We start from the raw sequence: 18,201 nt of genomic DNA, 5'->3' as shown, positions 1-18,201 counted from the left end.
GTCCACCATGATCAAACTGGATTTATGGAGCATCATAACTCTCCAGACACCATCCAGCAGCTTATTAATTTAATAGACTCCTGTCCATTCCATGATGTTCCTGCCCTGACAGTCTCTCAAGATAAGGCGAAAGCCTTTTGACAGGACAGAGTGCATATATATTTTCTTCTGTTTTCTTGTGGATGGGGTTGTCGACAACTTGAAATGTGTGGCTCAGCAATTTTGGGGGCTTTTTTTCTTCCCTCTTGCTTTGCGGGGAAGATGACAGAGGTAGCACTGCCATAAGCCACGAGGGTCACAAGGTTTACTGGAGTCCTCAATATTTATTTAGCATAATGGATTGGAAAAAAATTAATTAAAAAGAAAATAAAACACATTTAGCATTTATGTCAAAGCCTGAAAATAATGACAACATTTTTCTTAAATTGATTTCTAAATGACTGATTCTACTGCAATTGACTTTGAAAAATGAGGGACAAATACATATCTTGAAAAAAAAAATCTCTGCATGATGTTTGCATTCATTTTTTGCCAGTGGTCTGAACAGTTGAAGCAATATTTCTTTTCACATGGTCTCAGTGTGAAGCACAGACTGGGCTTCTTTTCCATCCTGAATATGTTCTCATAGGGGAGTGTTAGGCTCAGTTTACAGATTTTATATAGCTTCAGTACAAAATACATAATTCTGCACAAATCATGTCTGCCTATTTCCTTGTCTCCCCAAATGAGAAAGAATTCCAACTATGAAATAAACTACACAAGTGACAAGAAGAACACAAGAAAAAAACCCACACCAAGGTACATCTAAGAACAACCAAAAAATGTCACTTGGCTGATATGTAAATGAACTGTACTAATAATGAACAAAACCATTTTCATATTGAAAGTGGAAATTTCTTGTCATCTTCCACATGCTTAGAATTTAGAGGGCATGTAATAATTCACTGTATGCTATTATATACATATTATACTAGTTCCATAAAGATGCATAAAATAACCTTTTTCTTGTAGATAATTAAGACCATATACAAGGCCCTGACCTCTAAACTCCCTAAAGCAGATAAGCCCTCAACGGATCTATTTGCATAGGTAAAAAATAAAAATAAGGAAAAAGTAAAATCCTGCTCTTTGAGTTCTTCAAAGCTGAATTGTGTCTGAATTAAGTGCACAACACTGTGCCTGCCATCAGCAAGCCATAAATATCACTAATCGTAGGGACAAAAGATTTTCTCCTTCTGTGGTCAGCAAGGAAAGTAGCAGGACTAATTTGCAATAGTTTTGTTCACAACAGTGTCATTAGACATCCTGCCTTCTCAACATCCCTGCAAAACCAAATGGGAATTGTGCCATCCACCTGCCTACCAATCATGTCTTTATGTCCGTATCCATGACACTTTCTTCCGATGACTGTGAAGGTATACTGCCCTTGGAGAGATATTTTATGTAACCATCATACACACAATCATACTTCTCCTCAGTTTTGCAATTTTTCAGTGTTGTGGAAAAAGAAATGTAAAACAAGCTCTTCTACGGACCTTTGATATGAGGATAAGCATCGCATGTATTGTATTAAAAACTCAGATTCTTTATCAGTGGATACAAAGAACAAAAACCTGTAGCACCACCAAAGGCTTCAACACGTTGTTTAGCTAATGAAGGCATCCCGCAGAACAGCAGATCCTGCAGTTTGGTGACTGTCCACATGGAACAGACTAAATAAATTCACTCAATTTGCTTTTAATAGCATGTGGAAAGAAGGCTCTTGTAATCTAAAATATATGCTCCAAGTTAACCTTTGGCCTATTAAACAACTTGTTCTCTGACCCAAAACAAAATATACTCATATTCTAATGCAGCAGTGTTTAAATTCCTTATGATGTTTGACCTGTGTCTCATCAGGGTCTCTGATGCTCTATGTGTGTGGCGCAATGTACCATTACACTGCCTGAAGTTGCAGGGAAAAGAAATGTATTTGCAAGCTGAGAACTCATGTGCTGGGAAAAACGTGGCATCAAGGATCTCACAGAACAATTAAGAAAAGTAATCCTCTGTCACTAAAGAAAAATTTAAGAACCCTTCTGTTGAGACAACTGACTTTTCCTATATGTTAAAAAATCGACTGTTTAAATGAACAAAATTAATTAAAAATTGCCGTTAATTCTTACTAGCAATTTCATCTAACCCTTTTGCAGGGTTTGTATCTTCAACGCGTGGGGCATATATGGGTTAAATAACTCATCCCGATACCAAATGAAGTAAACAAACAGTCAGCCATGTATTTACAGACTTAAATAGTTAAGTCAAGCCCTGGGCAGCGCAGGCAGGGGAGGCCCAGGGAGAGCCCCCTGCTCCCAGCCCCAGCTCCTGCGCTGCCCTCCCCTGCCAGCTGCCTCTCCTCCACTTCCTATTTATAAATTAGCTCCATGACACAGTTTCAGTGTGGGCAGCTGTCATTTTAACTAATCTCATCCTGTAAATCCACCCTAGCAGGCTTGTTCTCTATTGTGATTGGAGAATAGACTTTTTTGGGCCGCTTTCAAAAGTAGCATCTGTTTGAGCGAGCACCCATCCCTTAGCTGCGTGGAGAAGCGCTCCCCCGAAATTTGCCTCCTGCCCCCCCCTCCCCTCCCCGCCCCCGGCTCATTTTGTGCTCACCAAAAGAAAATGAGAATTCTCGGATCTCACCCTTAGGCAACCTCCTCCCGAGCCAGGATTTTGTTATAGTCGCTCAGTGGGCACCGACTGCGATTTCACTTACAGAGGGATGGAGCCTTTTTACGGCATTCGATAGCGTGTCCGCACCACCGGGACAATTAACAGGACCATCCTGTGGAATTACTTACGGAGATGTCACGCGGTGCCTGTGCAACCGCGCCGGGGCGAGGACGTATTTTTTTTTCCCTCCTCCCGCATCCTCTCAGAAATAACGAAGGGCATAAACTACTCAGCGAGGCCAGGCAGAGGAGGAAATAACATCCGTAAATCACCGGTGGAAATGCAAAACCAAACACCGCCTCCCGCCAAACCAGATGACGGATGGTTCCAGTCGCTGCCGCTGGCTGGCTCCTTTTCGGCAGCCCACCCCGACCCCATCCCGCCGCCCCGTCCCCCAGCACCCGTCCCTCAGCCCAAAAAGCAGCCGTTTTGGGGTCTGCAGCAGAAGAGGTGCCACCTGGGCGGGCAGCGTGCTCGGTGGCACGCAACGCCACCCAACCGGCCCAGCCACACGTTAAACATGTTGGTTTTCCTGCACAGAGTTATCCTGTGGTGCTCTGCAATCAATTACTGTTATACCACCATCATTAATAATTTTCTTAATGAAAATGATTCTGTTGATCTCCGTTGTATTTTAATTATCAGAGTTAAGCATAATTACACTGCAGCTCTGAGCTGGCATGTAGACTCCTTTAGGGCGCAATTTTGTTTTAACACACTGATAATGTAATTTTACATTGTGTCAGTTGTTTAGTTATTATCCAGTCGTACAATTCCGCTGTATTCCTGATAACAGATAATAACCTTAGCACCTCCTATATCCTGAAGTCATTTAAAAAGCAATATTGGAATTTCACAACTAGCTAACTTAATCGCCTTATGATTTTATAATTCCCACAGCTAAATATTTGTACAGACACCCTGTTTTAACAATGCCACTAAACATACGGTATCCATACATTTCACATAAATGGCTTAAACAATATCTGGAAAAATGTCTGTTCCACGAGCATGGTTTTCAGCCTGTGCAACTGTATTCTTTACACAGTTCCTATTCTGTTCAGTCGTAACACATTTTTTAAAATCCCTCACGGTCCCAGTGGAAGATTTGTAGTTAATGCCCCAGCCCCCTCCTAGGCTGGGGGAGGCGGGGGGGGACTCCTACCTCCGGTCTTAGAGATCTACCAGGGCTGGTGCACAGCTCTGTGAGGCACAAATGCTTCTCAAGCACACTGTGTTGCGATGAACATACAGTTCATGCATTAACACTTTAGACTTGAATTACTGAAACTCTGTAGCTGTTTTTTGGAAAGAACTTCTTTATAATTCCAGATAAGCTACAATTCCTAAAATCTGTCTGTAAAATTTCAGTTGCTGTTTCTAGGACATCTCTTAAATTATTGAGAAGTTTGACGTGAATATTAAAACAAAAAAAAGCATGTCTTTTAAATGTAATTACAGTTGAAAAAATTTCCTTTAAAAAAATAGAATGGGATAATGGCACATGCCATCAGTAGCCAGCTTGTATCGAGCTTGTAAAAAGGGATACTAATGAACTGTTTTTCCCTTTTCTAATTTGTCCTAGTATTGGGGAAATGCAGTTCTAAAAAACACAGATAGAAATGAGTGATCCTAGACTATTTAGTCCTATTTAGAACTAATTTCAAACACTGAATAGTTACTTCACAGCTATTCACTCTGAATGTACTCTGATGTATGATTTTAAATAACCAGTTTCTTCATCTAAAAATTAATATAGAAGATTAATTGTGGTTCCACTGTAATAACTTAACAATATAATCCTATACAGGTACATCATATATATACATATATCTACATGGACTCACACTTTTTGTGTTTGCAGGCCTAGGAAAAATATTTTATGGAGAAGTTTTGAGGGCAAAAAGGGAATCTTCTGGCCGGCTCAGATTCCCTTTCAATTGGAACTACACGCCAGGCTCCTCTCCTTGCCACTATTCCATGTGCAATACGCGGGTGACTGGGGTGCCCACAGCCCCTAGTGAACTGGATGTCAGGCTGACATTCTTATGCCCTCCTCCAAGATCTGGGGACAATTCCGCTCTCACAGATATCACTGTATTAATCTAAAAGGAAATATGGCATGTCCTTCTGAGTCAGCAACTGACTGACCAGTACCATGCACTGCTAGCCAATTCTTAAACTTATTTTCCTGTTAGAAATGTACCGATTTACTCTACTCATCTCAGCTTGGGTATAGTAAGGAAAACAGTTCCCAGGTGACCAAATCTGCTACATGTACAATTCCACACATTTGTTCAGCTAATTGCTTTCAGAAATAACAATGTATTGCTAAGCAAACTAACAAAATTATACAGATGCAAGTACAACATAACATCGAATTACAACTACATGCCAGCTGACACCGTTTCATTAGAAGTAATGGCACTATAGGAGACAGAAAGCTAACACAAATCAAGGCAATGTAATCTGGAATGATGAGATACAAATTGAAGGAAGAAACGTTATTCTATTTATTTATTTTACCATCTTCTATTTGACATTGTTTTGTGATCCAAGCCAATTAATCTTTCTAGTACAAAAATCCCAGCAGAGCTCAAGGCAAGTGTAGGTTAATGAACGACAGAGCAGCCAACTCAAAGCGCAAAGAGATGAACAGAATGCAGTGAAGGTAAAGCACATCTACAACGTATTTCCCGCATTAGATTAGTGAAGTAACAGGTTTCTAACATGTATTTATAAATCAGGGCTCAAATTTATCCTCTACTTTTGTTATAATACGCATCTGCGGTAGAGAAAACAGAATTCACCTTGAGCACTGTATGACTGTCTCTCAATACCTAACAAGGTACTAAAATAACCACCGTCATCAGTGAAAGAAAATCCAGCACGTTTGAATGAAAAGACTAATATTTTGGGCTACTCGGTTTGCACCAAACTGAAGAAGGTTTTTGCTATTTGAAAAAAATTTCATATTTCAGTAGATTCAATCAGACAGATGATAGCACTGAAACTGTCTAATGAATTAGTTAGTGTTTGTAAAGTACTTTGAAGATGAAAAGTCTTACTGGTATATATGTGCTAAGTATTATTATAATTACAGATAGAATGTAATACTTGATAAGACATCATCCTATGGGAATTTGCAGAAGCTGTATTTTGTAGCGAAAGTAATTTCCCATTACATTAAAAAGTTGTTGCAGAAAAGTTTGCCTGCGAGTATTCAGTATTATGAATAGCAAACTGCAGCTCTGGATTCAGGAGAAAAGCTTCCCTGTGCTACTCAGAGCACTCTGCTGCTTCTTCCACTTGGGCAGCAACCAGCAAGCTGCGAAGGAAGGGCAGCTCAACCCTTTTTAGATCTGAGCCCAGTTCTCTAGTACTGCAGGTGTTTCAGGTTGCAGACTGAATGTGTTGGCATTCTGTAATTATAATAGAAAGAATTTATAAGACCCTGGTGTGCAACTCGTTTTTAACATGCAAATTCCCTGTTTTCAGCGTTTCAACTTTCAAAGGCTCGTGGCAGTTTAAAAGCAATCCTCTTATAAGTGTATAAATTGCAATGATTATAGGAACAAGTTGTAATTGTTTCTAGTAAGTTTTTAGGAGTCTTTGATGTTATGATTAGTGTTTTGTATGTTAATATATTGATATGGGTGCTTATTTGCCTGGATGCTTGTATGCTGAAATGGTCACTAGGTTGCCTCAGCAAACAAATCTTTGATCTCAGTAGGTCTGTTTGGTTAGAAATAAAACCTAAAAGAAATTAAACAAGAACAGTGCATGTTCTGAAGTATACACAAAGTGCTGAGATTGGTGATTGAAATACAGGGAAGGAAAGTCACAGTTTTGCAACCTGATCTTCAGGGTGAATGCCAAAACCAGCTATACTACATTAATTATTCTAATTCCATGTATTTAGGTCCTGTTTTTTGTGGGTGGGTTTGTTTTTCTTTTGTTTTGTTTTTTAGATAAAAACATACTGTAATGATACCATAACAACATTTTTGAAGCTTTCACAGTGACTGACAAAACAGCATGGGGCATAGTCCACTGCACTATGGACTGAACCCAAGGCTCTTTGGGTTGGTTCAAGGTGCAAGACAAAAGCCTTTGCATCTTGAACCAAAGTAGCTGTTAGATATGGTAGGTTAGACAAAGCCTGCTTGGGGGAGGGCTCATAAGAACTCCTACCAACTTGAGCAAATTCACGTAAGACAGAAATGATATGCATTTCCACTAGCTAATACACTCCAGTGAAGCATCATCACGTCAAGCCACTACACAGAGACTGGAATGTCAGAGGTGACAACCCTGAAATCCAGTTCCAGTTATCTTCTGTTACCATGCTGACATGAAGTTTTATCATAGTCCAATCAAGTTCACATTCATCTTATAAAACCAGATTTCAGTTAGTAATCTACAATGTAACGTAACATGGAGAAATGCTATCCAGTATGTCCAATAAAATGTCAGAAGGAATTCATTCATTTAAAGTGTATAGATTTTACTGATGTTTCCCAAGAAGCACTCTCAGAGAGAAATGAATGGTATGTCTTCTGTCAGCTGATGTCCTGTTTTTATAAGCATTTAGTACACTACAGGCACCATGAAAGGCTTTTATATCATTAAAAAAAAAAAAAAAAAAAAAAAAAAACAAAAACATGGTAGGAAAATGGGAATGAAAACTGAAACAAACTACTTCATTTTCCTATTACGCAACAGGTATATTTTTATCTCAGTACCTTACACAAAAAAAGTAGAGAAAAAAAATCAGCTTGTGTTTACCTTTGCTGTACACAATGCAGTTGTTTTTGTTGTCTTCTACTCCTTGCCAAGTCACATCCAGCAACCACTTGGGGCCAGCAGTCAGTACCATAGGGACTGAAGCCTTTGTCTTCTGTAGGAAGGATGATAACAAACAGATGCCATTTGCTTGCCTTGATTAAGAACTTGAATAATAATAGTAATAATCATTTTATTTGCAAACAACAAAATCTCCGGGTTTAATATTTTTCCTAGAACTTTTTTTTTTTTTTTTTTTTTTTTTTTTTTTTTTTTTTTTTTTTTAAAAAAAAAAAAAAAAAAAAAAAAAAAAAAGCAAAACCAGAACATGGTAGGAAAATGGGAATGAAAACTGAAACAAACTACTTCATTTTCCTATTACGCAACAGGTATATTTTTATCTCAGTACCTTACACAAAAAAAGTAGAGAAAAAAAATCAGCTTGTGTTTACCTTTGCTGTACACAATGCAGTTGTTTTTGTTGTCTTCTACTCCTTGCCAAGTCACATCCAGCAACCACTTGGGGCCAGCAGTCAGTACCATAGGGACTGAAGCCTTTGTCTTCTGTAGGAAGGATGATAACAAACAGATGCCATTTGCTTGCCTTGATTAAGAACTTGAATAATAATAGTAATAATCATTTTATTTGCAAACAACAAAATCTCCAAACCCATAAGCCAAGGTCTTATTCCCCTGCCTCAGGATTTTTTTTAAGAAGACACAAGCGGTAAGCTTTAGCTCTTTCATTGATTGAATGGCGAAACTATTATCAAGGATTTTTCCGAATGATATTGGATCAGATCTCCAAGATTAAGCAGATCTCTAGTGGCTGAGAATTATAAAGGGAATGCAGATGACTTTCACAGCAAAGAGCCAAGTGTTTAGAAGTGAACTTTAGATACATTGTACTTCATTATCAATGGGATCTCACTATTTCCTGAAACAGACAGGAAAGAATTTAAAGAATCAGTATCCATTTCAAAGATCTGTCCTGGGTAACATTTGTATTATCATAGGAAATCGTTTTGAATGGATAATGGAATTTTTCCCCTTTTGCTAAGTGTTGATGTGTGATTTTACTACGTCTGTAATAATAATCATGCTAATGATTCTCTGCATTTTGTCTCCAAAAAGACTATAAAAGAAGTTGTATTAATAAATTCAAAGGCACAGAAGTAAAGCATGACATCCTTTGCACCTGAAAGGCATGCAGGCAGAGATGCACATTTAACAAAACCATCTCCTGTGTATATTTCAGATTCTGTGTTTAGAGAGTTTGGTATTTGAGGAGATAAAGTAGAAGCTTCAAGTTTATTAACACGTAACTTTTTGCTTTTTACTAATCAAATGGCAAAAACCCTGTGGGTAAACCTGAGTTTGTCAGCATGTGGCACTGAGATGCCACTTAGCCTTCTATCGTTCACAGTTCTTTTTCTCTATATCAAGCATGAAAACACAGCAGATAGTACAAAGCACAACAGTCACCATGTAACTTTTCATTACTTTTTTTTTTCTAGGATATAATTCGGTCTAAGATATTCTAACCTTTTTTAAGAGAATTTAATTAATTATTTTTATATTCCACCAATAATTCTCTAGTTGGCTCCTATTATGTTCTGTTGTGCTATTCTGTATGATTAATAGAGTTAAAAAAATTTAAGATACGGAAAGTCATATATTTACATAGACGTTCCAGATGCATTGGCCACATTTATTATCTATGACTGTTCTAGTATTATCTATGACTGTTCTAGAAATGTAGTGAAGAATATCACAAGTTACCACAAAACATATTACATTACCAAAACACACATGAAAATATTTACTGAAAATAAGATACTATTTAAAATATTATAGTTATATAAGATTAAAATAATAAACTTGTGTAAGACATATTTAAAATAATTTATGACATATCAATATTTTAATAAAGATGATAGAATAAGACATATTAAATGTCACACCGCATTTTCAGGGGGTTTTTCATCTGTTTATTCTCTAATACTGTTTTTTCCAATAAAGTATTTCTTGCTTAATTTGCATTTTGTATTTTGCATTTTTTATACAAATGTTTATGCATAAGTCACACTTATTCTATATGCACGCTGTGACATTATTAATCTCCCAGAAGTTTTGGAAAAAAACAGATATAAATGAAGAATGAAATTGCTAAAAAGGAATGGAAAAGCTAATGACAACATACCTACCTAGTGTAAAAATACTGCAACCGGAGATGGGCAACGTCTCAATTCCAAATACTGTTTTTTGTATGGGAAGTTGCAGAAAGTGTGTTTGCTTATGTGAAGTATTACAAGAATCAACGTTTGATATCTGAATTTAAATTTTGATTTCTAATTGGCCACTAAACAAGACAACCTTTTTTAAAAAATGTGGTTAGGTTCATACATAAATTACCAAGAAGCCTGATGTTACAACTATGAAATCAGTGCAAAGTATTTACACATGGACTGCACAGAAAACAATGATGTAAATGAGGCATGAACCGAAAAAGATCTGCAACAGATGAGATGAAAGGTAATCAAAGTGTCATGTCTATCTTCTGTCATAGAAAAGTCTGGACTTTAGTGTCATTTACACCAAAACAGTGCTAAGGCTGCTATGGAAACAAGGAAAAGTGGCTATTCTTCACATCACTGAGAATCATACCTATATTAAATATAAGCTCTAGCATGAATTAGCAACTGTGACTGCATAGCAATAACGCAGAAGAAAGAGGATGGCAAGGACGTGTTCCTACCACACACTGCATTTCTCCAACTGCCATTTCAGTCAAGCCTTTAACATGGTTTTTGTGCTTATATGTGATCTCAGTCTCTGGTCATCCCAAATACAACCAAAAGACAGTGCAATATAAAGTAGGGGACTTTTCCAAGTACACCATTCAGATTTTCAAACAAGTCTTCTTTTTAAGTTGGAGACCAAGTTCAGAAAACAAAACAAAAATTCTATCTTTTCAGCGCAAAAGGAATCATCTATTCAATTTTCACATGATCTAATTCCCTTTTCTGGTTTTCTTCTTCCCAGACATCTGAGATTTCATTGTGTCTCTCCCATCTGTAAGGGTATTATTTGCATTAAGGTGGTATCAAAAAGACTCAAACAATAGCATGATCTTCTTGTGCTGGGCAATAGTTTATTATCTACATAGACAGGACAAATAATATGTCCTGGGAAAGGATTATACTTAACTACATACTGCTGAGGAAGAAATGAGATGCAGAGATACCGTTTGACTTACTTTCTTGTGGAGATTAATTTCTCCTTTAGTAAGTGGTAGGCTTAGTCCCAGACCATTGCCCCTGTTTCTTCTAAACAATGAGAGGAGCCCAGGCTGGTGCTTCATTCCTTCTGAGGTGAAGGGACAGCAGGTAAATGAGCACCAGTAGTCAGGACATGAACCTGCTTCACTGTGCCCCATTTGCAGGGCCTTTGTGGAACTTAAAGAAGTACATGGAGATCCCTATATTAGCTTCCAGGTGGGCTTGGCAGTAAAACTTGTAATCAGTTCAGCAGCTGTGAGTGGTCTCTAGGCACTAGAGATAGGCTGGAGGAGAAACAGGGTGTTTCGTCTCACAGCTCTGCTAGCCCAGAGGAGCCGGTGGACACCTCAAAAGAATTTCCCATTCTCCCATAGCTCTGCTCCCAAGCTGCACAGATATGTAAATAAACTTCTTTTAATATGAAAGGAAAACTTCAGAAGGCCCTGGCTGCTTGTAAAGCTTGGCAGCTCCACTAAGGGAGACGGGCAATGGCTTCTCTTTGAAGTACCTCACAGGCATATTGTGTGAGCTGTAAGACGAGTCAGGACCACCGCAGCAGTTCTTGGGGTCTGGCATCCTGTGAAGTTCACACGTTCATAGGAGGTGTTCACCACTGACAAAGGCTTGCTCTTGTGCCTTATTACATAGTAAGAATTGCAGCAAGCCTGCTGATTCAGGAAGGGCCATTTCCCTAAAATGGTTAAAAAGAAAAGACCCCAGTCCAAGATAACAAGAAGCTATGGTTAAATCAGTCATGCCTTTATCACCTCAAGATTAGACTACTGCAATGCGCTATACCTGAGGCTACATTTTAAATCCATTTGAAAGCTGAAGCTGGTGCAGAATGCAGCAACCCGCTTGTAAAGCAGGATATCGTGCTTTGAGCTCATTACACCAGTGCTTTTTAATCTGCACTAAGTGTCTGTGGGATTTCAGGCACTGGTTACAACCTGTGAAGCCTGGGACCTGTCTGTCTGAGATACCTCATTGAGACCTGCCAGGTCCTTTGCCCTCACCATACAACCACAGCTGTTCCACCCAGGAACATGAAAAAGGGCTTTCTTGGCTTGACACAGAAGAAACTCTTGGCAGGGCAACATGTTTTCCATGACAGCTCTTTTCCTTTGGGACACCATCCTACTTGAAGTGAAGTATGTTCATGCTTTGACTCTCAGAGAGTACTATGAAGATCATCCTGTAATTCCTAAGATGTATTTGTCATATTGTAACCTTTAGTTGGTCATTCCCAAAATGGTGGTGGTGGTGGGAGGTGTTAGCTACTTTATGCTATGTGGTTTTTTACTGTGCTATTAGGAATATCTCTACCTTAAGAAAGTTATCTTCTTGCAAAACAGCCCTCTTGACACAGGAGCAACACTATTACAGCTGCTTAAAAATAAGACTTAAAAAACCTAACAAAATTTTATTTCTCCCTCCAAAAGAACTGCTACAAATTACTCAAAAGCTTACAAAACATTCTGCCAATTGCTCAAGTATAATCATAGGGATCTGCTAACACAGGTGTCCATACGATGGGGCCATACAATAGTAACCTCACATTTTGGAAATAAGGGCACATTACAGAGCCATAATATTGTTCACTGCTCTACTCTAGGTAAACGTGTGTTCTACACTTGGGTCATTTTTACCTGAAAATGCAATTTCTGCTAATGTCTTCATGCCGTAACTAGACAAATTTGACAAGGACAAACAGGGTCAAAACTGTGATCTCTCAGGGAACAATTAGAATCAGCTAATGAGCATAAAAGAGGTCGGGCAGGCATCCACTTTTCACTAACCTTTGAAGCAACTGGACAAACAAGGGAGGTAACCCTCAATAAATGTTTATATTCAGTCAAGAGGTTAATGGAGATAAAAATAGTCATCACAGCAGGCCGAAAATAGTTTTGCACTCTTGCTAAAAGGAATCAGTGCTGACAAGTAATGTTAGATGGGTTCTTCCCTGCAAAGATTTCTAACATATGATGTGTGTGGCCTGGCAGAAACTTGAGGAAACCCCCACGCTGAGGAGAAATGCGCTACGAGCAAGTTGTTTGAAATCTATGAAATTCTGATGTCAAATGCCTGATCGCTGCTAGCTGTTTCCTAAGAAGTTGTGCCAGAACAAGAAATAGGTACTGAGCTGATGTTCATTAAGTTGCTCTGACACGACCATCCTTTCCCTGGCATGGTGTTCCCAAAAATGTTCAACATTATTTAATGAGATGTACTGCTCATTGAAAAATCACTACATTTGTGTCTTTTTTTTTCCTTCAATCAGTACAGGGCTCTAGAACGTCAAAACTACTTCAAGTACTCTCACCAAAACAGAGGAAAGTTGATGGAGACTTAAGATACTCAGGGCCTTTGCTTCTAATTGTGTTTTGGTTCTGACAAACAGATTTTCTTTCTAAAACTTCCAAAGAGTCTGAGTTCCCATGAAAAATACAGATTACCAAAATGTCTTTGTGCCCTTGGAGAAAGTTCCCATCCCCTTCTGTGCAGTTTAACTTTATACAGTCAATTAAAAACAAGGCTGTACTGGGAGGAAAGCTGCAGATATACAGCAGGTGCCTTCAAACATGAGTCTGGTAAAGAGCAGTCTCTATACACAGATAGAGGTTTCTACGTTGAAATTAAATTTAAATTCAGTTTGATCATCACAGGGTTGACATACCTTCTGACATACTGAAACTGCAGGAATGTCCCCTCTCGAGAGGTTAAGTTCAACTTTGGTGGTCACCATATTCAATACAGCAAAACCTTTATAAGTTTATCAAATCAGTTCAGTTGCGAAGATCTCCTAAGGGGTCATTTGGGATTGAGCAACAACAGAGATTTGCATAGGTCTCAAACTATCCCTACTTTAAGATTTTTTTAAGATTTTTTTGAACAAGAAGTCTGGTAACTCCACTTTATCAACTCACACTTACATTGACTGTCTCTATGTATATCTTTACCATATAACTGCTACAAATTCCTCAAATCCTAAAACAAGCCCATCCAAACAGCCCATTGGACAAACACAAACCCTGATTTTGTTGTCGATTTGTGTGCAATCAGCTGGAGTGTCTTTCAATTTGTGTAGCTTCCCTGAAAACTCTTTTTCCAAGGAGGACTCAATCTTGGAAGAATATTTATCTCAAAGATTTCTTTGGAAACCTTGCCCGTTAAGGTCCATGGCAGCACTTCACAGTGCCACAGCTTCCTCTGCTAACTCCTCTCCCCTCACATGAGACGGGAGATGTCAGGCGGGTTTCTGTGCTGTAGTTCCATGCTGATGACAAACATCACCAAATAAAGCAAAGACACAGCAGTCTCCAGCCTACAAACACCTACTCTGGAATTGTACAATTGCACCAACATTTCAGTTTTCACAGCCCCTAATATGTCTGTCAGTGAGATCTTGAAAGTTAAACTAAATGCAAGAGAAATTTTGCAATCCTTAGTTCTTGTGCTTGGAAAAAAAAGTTTTGAAAACCTGATACAAATGTAATAGTGCAGTTAATTTCACCTAAATCTGCAGACAACCTGGGATAACTCTTTTAGTTATTACTTTACAACTTTATGGCTTCCAGTGTTTCAGAGGAGTGTTGAAGTATCATCTATGAGATGCCAGCCTCATGGCTAGATGAAGAACCCATCTACCCACATAGATGTAACCGGTGTTCTGGTATGGTAAGTGGCAGAAAGAAGACAGATGGAAAAATTGTTGCTTGTGATGAGCCATGAAACTAGTGATTGAGAAATGGACCAGGGATCGGTGTTACTTCCCAGTATCTTGGACAAGGTGGGAGGGGAAAAAGTCCTCATGTCTTTTCTGCCCAAGGCTCTGGATTCTCATTATGTAGCACTACTGGTTAACATGGCAGCGCTGCACCTCCAGACTGCCTGGCTGTGAAACACCTTGCACCATTACCTTTGGCTATTTATTTTGGGATTCCACTTATCTGAAGAGGGAGTCCCTTCAGGGGAGTTTTTTTTTTTTTTTTTTTGGTGATAGAAGAAAAAGAATTGGTAACATTCGAAGAGGCTGTGATCAAACCAAAGCCTTTAAATGTTTCAAACACAAAAAAAGGAAAAGAAAAAAAAGAAAGAAAGAAAAGTACACACAGATGGAATCCCAAAAGACAGCTGGGATTCCCTGCAACTGAGAAACCCTGCTGTTTACCCCAAGAGATCATCACTTGTCAAGTGACAAAACTGAACATACATTTCACCATATATCCACAAACCTAAAGCAGACCAGAGAAAATTTCAAACAAAAAAATATGCCCTAGGTCTGTTAATATTTTCCAACACTTGTCATGACTTCAATGTGATTCCAAATTTTTTATTAATATCAAATATGCCTGCTGATGAATGTCCCTAATGTGAATTAAATGTGCACTAAATGCTGAGATCATTTCATGTTACCTTGCTAAAATGGATTTTTTTCAAATCGATAAAATAAACATAAATCAAATCTTACTGTAACTTAGGTACAAAATAATGGCTTTCAAAAGCAACTCGGGCTTATTCTATTTAATCCAGGATCTCCTTGGAACCCACCTTCAAACTTTTCTCCAGAACTAGGAAGCTTTAAAATAATTAATCCAGATTCTAGAGCACCTGGTCCTAGCTGAGGGTCATGGCAATTCCTTCTGGCTCCTTGCTATGATAGGAACAGGAATGGAAAAGCTGGAAAGTGGACCTCTGAACATTCAGTGAGCTCTCCCTGCCCAGACCACACCATGTTGACGGGCTTTCTGGAACCATTCTTTCCTCCTGTACAGTCTTTTCACCTGCCTTCACTCCACAGCTGCTCCTCCCCTGCCCTGTCCTTCTAGCTTTCTCTTTCTTCCATTTTGTATATGCCTGACTAACTAGGTCTAGATGACTCTTCCCTTTCCCAAAGAGCATGGGATGGACAGCAGTGTATTTTGGCATCACTCTCTTGCATTGATTTTCTCATTACATTTCTCCTATTACTCTCTGTCCTGTTCATTTAATTATTTGGGAAAGCAGCAAACTGGATTCTTAGTCGGTGCTGTGATTAGCATAAATATGATTAGGATATTCTGAAACTTGACAATGTTAAGTGAATCAAATCCTGGTACCTGTGAGCAGGTACCTGTGGTTAGTGTGCCCAATATTATTGCGCCTTAGTGCTCAGGTATCTGCCGTGGTTGTCGAACCTTTCCGCTTTACTGTAAAGTTGAATACTTTGGATAATACTATTTCAGAGATGACATGCACCTGTACTGATGAAATCACACTATATATAACTTATCTTTAGACAAGATAGAATGCAGTGTGACTTGCACACTTTTACACTGAATTATCAGTGCATTTTTTCTGCTGGGTTAACCTCCCTGTTGTAAATTATTGTCTACCGTAAGAATTAGGTCTCTCTTTCTACTAATGCAACCACATTGATATTTGCCAGTAAGTATTTTCCAAATGCACTTGGCTTGAATGTAACTCCTTTCACTTTTACAAATCATTTTTTATGTTAAATAGATGAATGCTCAGTATGGCTCAGCTGCAGTTCTGCAAACATTGAGTTTATACTGGATGGGTTGAGGGACTAAACTCTGGGATAAACCATCAATCCCTGTTAATCGTCTGACATTTGCTCTCATACTTTGCACAAAGATCATTTGGCCTTAAGACAGTTAATGTGACAACAGATATTCTAGACTATCAAGGAGACAACTACAGAGGGTTTTCTAGAAGACATGAAGGCATTTATATTGTATATGGGTTAATTCTGCCTTGTTCCACTATCCAGGTATTTACACTGAAACCATCCACAGTGATTGCTGTATTTACACAGGTTGTGTATTTTACTTTAGAGAAATGAATGGTTTTGTCATGAAAGATGAATAATACTGCTTTAGCAGCAGTAAAAGATAATATTTTTTAATTTCACTTTTCTTTCCCCCCCCGAACCAAAAATCTAGAAAATAACATTCTCTGTATATGCTTGTCCAATATTTTAACTGTATCATCTAGTGCAGCTCTATTAGGATTATATTTCCAATTAATATTGTGAGACCCTTATGAAATGCATATTTAATACAAAGGTATTGTAGTTAATGGTGCAGATATTACAGTGTAATTCTCTTGATGATGCACTGCACAATACTTGAACTTCAGTGGTGTATACACCGAATGCACACAAAATATTACATATAAACTCTGACCTTATTCATTTGAAATGGAAGTGGGGAACAGAAACAAATCTTCTGTGCTTTTCTTCCCAATTTTTAAAGATTTTTATACATGTTTTTATACAGATATTTCTGTATATATCTTTACCAACAAGAAACTCAGTACTCTAAAGTAACAGTATAAAGCCAATATACAATCCTTTGCCCAAATTTTGTATTTGTTAAGACAACACAATGATTTAAGGTAGGAGTTTAATGCATGGTTCAACAACCAGAAGTCTACATGTATGACTTTGATTAATTATTTTTAGTTCAGTTAAAACATCCCAGTTTATCTCATTTTAAGATTATCCTTGACATATTTAGAAATCCTAATGCAGATTTTATGGCCCACACCTATCCCTGATGGTGCTAATGGACTAGACATAATGAATCATTCTAATTTGGATGAAAGGACCACACAACATTGTGGCAGTCCTTTAGAGAATTAAGGCTCAATTCTGATCTTCCAGACTTATGAATGCATTTTTGGGATTAGGCCACATATCTGTACATCTGTTGAGTCTCAAGGGGTGTATACTCAGCTAAGTATTCTGACCTTCCAATGTACTGTATCAAATGTGTGGCCTTGGGATATGAAAGGATTTGATTACAACTGTATTTTAACACTGATTTAATATATAATTATGGGGTAAAACCTAATTCCTACTTACATCTTCATGTAGAAAATTCCATCGTTATTAAGCAGACACTAGGATATTTTTTCACCCAGTGAGTTTGATAGTAAATGGAAGAAACTGAAACACCCACTCAGGATAATGTAAAATCAAGAACAATCTTCTTAGGGACAGCCTTAAAATCAGCTTCTCGTGTCCATAAAAAACAAGTTTAAATTATCTCCTGTGAGTGTGTTGCTAGTTGGTACACTGTTGCATTATGCATGATTCTTGACTGCTTATGTAAAAATAAACTGGAATAAGGTGCCATTAGTGATTTTTCAATGTTATTCCATGCTTTCTTGTCTGCAAGTAATAAGGAGAGGCATTAGCTTTACATATATATATAATATGGATGTAAAAGTTTGTAAATAATGGGAATTTTTGGTAATTGACTATTCACCTACATTTTCTATTTTTCAGTCTATCAAAGATATAATGTAAAATTTCCTTTAGCTGGTCAAAATTTCATAAGATACACATAGTGTTTTCATGTAAAAATCTTAAATGTTTTGATTCCACTGAAAACCTCTTCCCAAATATTATCAG

At 38.0% G+C, this 18,201-nt stretch overlaps 2 protein-coding genes across 2 annotated transcripts in view; both read right to left on the bottom strand.

Annotated features, from left to right (window-relative positions):
• ZFPM2 (zinc finger protein, FOG family member 2) overlaps positions 1-7,610 on the bottom strand; it is a 109,929-nt gene extending 102,319 nt beyond the window's left edge. The window contains exon 1 of the mRNA XM_014965615.1: positions 7,504-7,610. Coding sequence (XP_014821101.1) covers positions 7,504-7,594 — 91 coding nt within the window. The 5' untranslated portion in view covers positions 7,595-7,610. The remainder of the gene's footprint in view (positions 1-7,503) is intronic.
• A 257-nt stretch (positions 7,611-7,867) lies between these two features.
• LOC106902044 (zinc finger protein ZFPM2-like) overlaps positions 7,868-18,201 on the bottom strand; it is a 202,271-nt gene continuing 191,937 nt past the window's right edge. The window contains exons 5-6 of the mRNA XM_014965210.1: positions 7,953-8,064; positions 7,868-7,875 (exon numbers count right to left, since the gene is read on the bottom strand). Of these exons, the coding sequence (XP_014820696.1) occupies positions 7,868-7,875; positions 7,953-8,064 (120 nt within the window). The remainder of the gene's footprint in view (positions 7,876-7,952; positions 8,065-18,201) is intronic.

The sequence above is a fragment of the Calidris pugnax genome, unplaced genomic scaffold, assembly GCF_001431845.1.
Source record: "Calidris pugnax isolate Ruff unplaced genomic scaffold, ASM143184v1 scaffold41, whole genome shotgun sequence".
In the NCBI taxonomy this organism is placed as follows: Eukaryota; Metazoa; Chordata; class Aves; order Charadriiformes; family Scolopacidae; genus Calidris; species Calidris pugnax.
This window is presented reverse-complemented; position numbering and strand designations above follow the sequence as displayed.